The following is a 5,522-nucleotide window of genomic DNA, read 5'->3' as shown; positions in this document are numbered from 1 at the left end:
AGATCTGCTGTAATTGTAATGCCATAATTGCTTTAAATAACTCAGCTGACTCACTGTGCGTTAAGAACTATCTCATATAAGGAGGGAAGCCCCAGGATAGTCTACCTCTGAAGGGACCGGCATCGGCCAAACTCTTTCACCGCACCAAGTTAACTATTTAATTTTCACCGGGTCAGATGCATCACAAGTTACTATATGGATTTACTACTCATCTCGTCATAGGCAGGTCTGTGTGTAGGCTACGCATAATTGAATTTACACTGTACAACACACACTCACTCACACAACTAAGTGATAATTAACCTGCACATTTGTGGTGATGTTTTACATATCGAGCTATAGTTCCTGAATTCTGCCAGATAATCCTAGTACCGAATAATTTGTTGCGGCAGTAGGGTGTCTCCCCCGCCCTCTGCTGGTGAAAGAGAACACAGACATGGTGATACGAAGTTGCACGTACAGTATCTACATGACTGTTCTAAGAGATGACTATACATGGTTTTCTCAGGATTACCAAAATGCCCAGCGTCAGAGATTATATTTCTGTTCATTTCTTCCTACATGTTGCCCACCTACCCCTTTCTAAATCCTGACTCCTTTTAAACTATGAAATGCACATTCTGCACTGCTCCACCTGATTGTGGGCCACACATCAAACTGTTCAGTGTGAAATCACTTCTGGTGGAGTACAGTAAGAACAAAAAAAGTAAATTTGGTTTCTGTTGCAAAGAGTTGTAATAGTTTATTTAACACAGATAATTCATGTTGTGCCCTAAGAATTCCCATCTCTTCTCTTTGCAAAATAAATTCCCTGTCATTTCCATGCAATTCTCAATATTATGCCTGACTGATTATGGAAACTTAACCTTGTGTAATCTGCAAATACCAATATCCTGCACATTCCCCGGGAGCTTTATGGGAATGCATTTGAGCCTTAAGCCTGCTTGTTATTTTCATGGAATGGAAACAGAAACACTCCTTTAATTGATCAAGTGCATGCCTTACCAGAAATGAAAGCCAATAAAATGCAAATATTGCATTACAAAGTGATTGTTTATTGACATTCATCTACAGTGATATGATACATAAATAGAAAGCACAGCCTGAGAATTAAGTGACTTGTTATTAACCTAAAGCAAACCAGCCTTTTTAAAAAATCCTCAACAAGAGGCTGCATGGAGGGAAAACTTGTGTAAAAAAAGAAATGTAGAAATGTAAGACAAAAGCAGAGACCTGTGGAGAGAATATAATTTAACAAAGGATCCAAAATATCCAGTTAACCCCCCCCACATTCATTTCAAAGGGGTACAATACATTGTTTGAAGAAGAGTCTCCATTCTAAACAGGGTCTTATGCGCGTTTTAAGCGCTTAAACAATCATTTCACAACTTTTTTCTTACCTTGATTCAAGATTCATATTATTTATTAGTACTGACATTATTTATGCAGAGTACACACAGCAAGAACAATACAAATAATTTAAGCAGACAAATACTGTAGGATGAAACAGAATCAAAATATATTAATAAATTAATCAAAGTCAAATATTAAGATGCACTATCACTGAAGATAGTCACAATGCTACTGCATTTCTTGCTTTCACGTGTTCTCATTTCACACTTTGGTGAAAACTGAGTCAGAACATATCTTTTCATAACTTTTTATGAATTCACTTCCCTTACTTTTAAAAGAGGCGGGACATTTAACAAAACAATAGCGTTAATGTCTCAGAGGAAAGTCTTGTGTGCCTTGTGTTATGTTTACACATTTCTGCTACATGTTTTTCTTAAATGGACAGAGGCCATTTTAAGTCAATCTCCCAGTGCCCAATGTAATTCCTAGATCAGGAATTTGAAACTAAGGGAATGTGCAGATCATAGTCATTACCTTCCTACTCAAACACATAGCATGGGTGTGAAACAGAGCTCCTGGCTAATATCAATGGGAACAAGTTAATCCAGGATCAAGGGTAGAGAGACCAGTATTCATAAACACAGCATTAGAAAAAAGGATGGGCCTCAGCAAGCTTTGTCATTTTATGGAGCATCTGAAGTTCTACACGAAGAGCAGATTTCAAAATTCATACAATTTCGTTTTCTGAAACAAATCACAAGGCCAGAGATCAATTCACTGTGGAACACTGCAATGTGTACAGTCTGCTGCTGGACCTGCCACAGTATGTTTTTTACTTTCTCAATTATTAGTAGTCTCCAACATACTAATGTGAAAAACCATGGGCTCTATTAATCTGTTATTAATCTCTGTAATCTGTAATTAATCCACAATGTGCCTTATCCTTAAAAAACTATTACTTTTTAATTTCTTACCTGACAATTTTGGGGAAAATTGAATTGAAAATGAAAAAGATCAGAGGTCAGTTTGTTTATTATTAGAAAAAAGATGCTATTATGTAGAGATTTGAGTCTTGCTTTATTTATACAGAATAGAATCTGCATTTATTATTCTTATTTGTCTTCAGTGACTTGCCTTTTGTCTTAGTTAAGTTAGTTGACTGCTACAGAGATTTAAGAGATAGGGAAACATAACTGCAAAGAAACAACAAACATAAGCATTTTCTTTCCAAGCATTTCACTTAATACACCATAATATAAAAACATGACAATCTTTACAAAATGAAACATTAAAATTATTCCCGGCTTAAATGCGTTTCTAAAAATAAGAGACCTTTATACATTACCTTTAAAAAAAAAAGAAATTATCAAAAAGAAAATGTAAACATTTATTTATTACATTAAACAGGTTTTTTTTCCTTCAAAAAAGCAACAGTGCTTGAGGCCTTTCTGATTGTTTATCAAAGAAGGAAAAAGGTTTTTAAGCACTTGCTGTATCTTCTGGTCCTCATAGCTTCCTAAGAAAACATTTAAACCACCGTTTTAGTCTATTTCATTGTGTCTCGACATTCACTGTGCACACTCCATCTTCCTAGCCTCCGTTACAGATGTAAGTCGATTAAGCATTTCAATATTTAAAATAGTTTATTGTTTGGTTTATTTACAATTCATTTAACAACTGTAAACATATCACTGAAAGAACCAGAGCAGGTAAGACAGGAATGGAGTGGTTCTTCTGTGGCCAGCTAAAATATTTAAACCTGTGGTACCATACCACATTATTTAAAAAAAATAAGGGAATAACACATCTGTTTCTGTTCATAATAGTTCAAGGAGATAAATTATTGAACCTCACAATGATGTCATTGGATTTAGAGAAATGATCCTTCACACGAGTTAGTTATCCTGTCCCAAGTTTCAGTCAGTATTTATATACCTTTGCAATTATGACTTAATGAAAATCAAAGCTATGTTGACACTGCTTGACTGAAAGAAGTCTTTCTGGAGACAAATGACAAGGACAAATATAGTTACGCTGGGGTTAGTTTTTGTGTGAATATGATCAATTTCAGGGTTAAATGCCCTTATATGTTTAAGATTTTGAGGGTTTTTAAAAAAGTTGATAATGTCAGCACTGTTCAATTTCATCCTGAATAACACCTTACAGTCCATCTAATCACTGCCCCCACACATTTGAATTGTTACAAGGAACCAATAACAGCACATCTCTCTCTCTGCCAAGACACTGTGTGACTGCAACAGAACCATATACTATGCTCCAATAAACAGTAATTTCCAAACAATCCCGAGCCATCGCCAAAATAAAGTGTACAGATAACAAACATTTACTTAGCAAATCATAATTTTGAACAGAAGAAGAACTTACAGAAATGGACAAAAAAAGTTTGTTTGGTTTGTAGTCACTGAACATTCTTCGGCAGCCGCTGTGGATTATGCAATGTTCTTGTAAAATGGCTTCTGGGAAGGGAAGATTAGAAGATGCTGGCTGTAGTGGTGGGTTGTATGGGTGGCGTCTACACTTTGAGAAGATGGACCATCACACCGTGGGTGGCATTGGAGCGGGCATGGACATGGGTGCGCAGGAGGGGGGGTGGTCGCGTCAAAGCGCAGAATAGGCTGGAGCCAGGTATTTGCTATTGCATACATCTTGTTTGTGCAAGCCCCCTCAGAATGTACAATACATCAGGTGAGTTAGACATGCATACATTTTCTTTTTAAATCACTCATATACATATTGTAAAAAAAAACAAAAAAAAAAACAATAATCATCATCTTTTTGAAAAAAATCATAGTTGTATGAATATAAAAGAGAATTTGTTTCCAGTCACCAAAGTGGACCGGTGAAGTAGCCTCAGCCGTAGCCTTCACTCCAGGCCAAAGGTGCTGGTTTCCTCCACGGCTATCAACAGCTTCTCATACAGCATAGTGTAGGAGGGGTATGGGGGTAGATCCAGCCGGTTAAAGCACGTGTGGGCCCTAAAATAAAATGGACACGCATCAGAAACCGGGAGCCACATTTTCACAGACAACCACGAAAGAGGGAGCAGAGAATCTGGACCTGCTCAGAATGTAGAAATCAGCAATCTGTTAATTGCTGCCATATGACATTCCCTTGGAAACTGACCAGAGAATTCTACCTTAGCTAAACTGTAAAAGGTATTTGGGGTGGAAAACAACTGTGAGCAGTAAGGAAATAATATATCAAACACTGTGCTATGAAAGAAATGCTCACACAGACATGCAGGGAGAACGTTGTTCTGTCTGAAATTGTTAAGAGCTGTTTCCTGCTCTCTTATGTGGGATCCATTTATTTGTTGGGTAAACATATTTATCTATGGTTCAGGTCATGTGACAGTCTCAGTCGATGCTAGTGTCCTGCCCCCCTTTCACCTTACCTCTGTTTACCCCCACTTTGCCGACACAACGTTACGGAATGATAAACATCACATATTTTACTTTCACACAGTGCAGTTCAAAAGTTAGTAGGCTATTTTTGCTGACACGGTCCACTTTGGATGAGGTGTTCTCTTGTTTGCTAAGCAAAAGTCCTAGTACCTCACTCTCAAGGTGAAGAACTGTTTACCACACCCTAAGATAATGTAACCAACACTAATTAAACCTGCATACTCAGTACCCCATTTTAAAGTGCATTTTGTTTGGAGAAATTAAATCAGTGTCTATAAAAATCTTAAACTATAAGTAATTAAAGGCATGACGAGAATGCATATGACTTAAAGTAAACGTAACAATAAACACAAATACTTCTATTTTCCCGCACACATTTCTGTACAGAGCCCAGTCAGTAATGCCACAAGTACAGGCTTGCCCTATGACATAGACATCACTAGTTGAGTCTGGACAACGTCAGCCAACTATGACTGAGGCACAATAGGCTTCCCTTCCATCAGGGTAAGGTGGGCTTACGTCTCCTGGTGTTCCTCAGGTAACCCTCAGCTACTCTCACGGTAACTAAAGTTTATCAGCTATTGACTTTTTCAGTAGGACATGCACTCATCTGAATAGCACTACTTGCTCTTTAGCACACTATGAGGATATCAGTCACGCATACTCTGTTTACTGGAGGAGTGTATATGCTTCAGTTGTAGTGCTCCTATTGCAGATGTGGGTGGCATAGCAATGATGTGAAAG

General features: G+C 37.5%; 1 protein-coding gene across 5 annotated transcripts in view; it reads right to left on the bottom strand.

Annotated features, from left to right (window-relative positions):
• Positions 1–1,400: 1,400 nt before the first annotated feature.
• The window catches only part of LOC135253660 (E3 ubiquitin-protein ligase HECW1-like), a 75,490-nt gene continuing 71,368 nt past the window's right edge, over positions 1,401–5,522 (bottom strand). For all 5 annotated transcript variants that reach the window (XM_064333238.1, XM_064333237.1, XM_064333242.1 and 2 more), the window contains one exon: positions 1,401–4,349. In XM_064333238.1, coding sequence (XP_064189308.1) covers positions 4,238–4,349 — 112 coding nt within the window. In that variant the 3' untranslated portion in view covers positions 1,401–4,237. The remainder of the gene's footprint in view (positions 4,350–5,522) is intronic.

The sequence above is a fragment of the Anguilla rostrata genome, chromosome 4 (assembly GCF_018555375.3).
Source record: "Anguilla rostrata isolate EN2019 chromosome 4, ASM1855537v3, whole genome shotgun sequence".
In the NCBI taxonomy this organism is placed as follows: domain Eukaryota; kingdom Metazoa; phylum Chordata; class Actinopteri; order Anguilliformes; family Anguillidae; genus Anguilla; species Anguilla rostrata.
The sequence above is the reverse complement of the archived record's forward strand: the minus strand, read 5'-3'. Positions and strand labels throughout refer to the sequence as shown.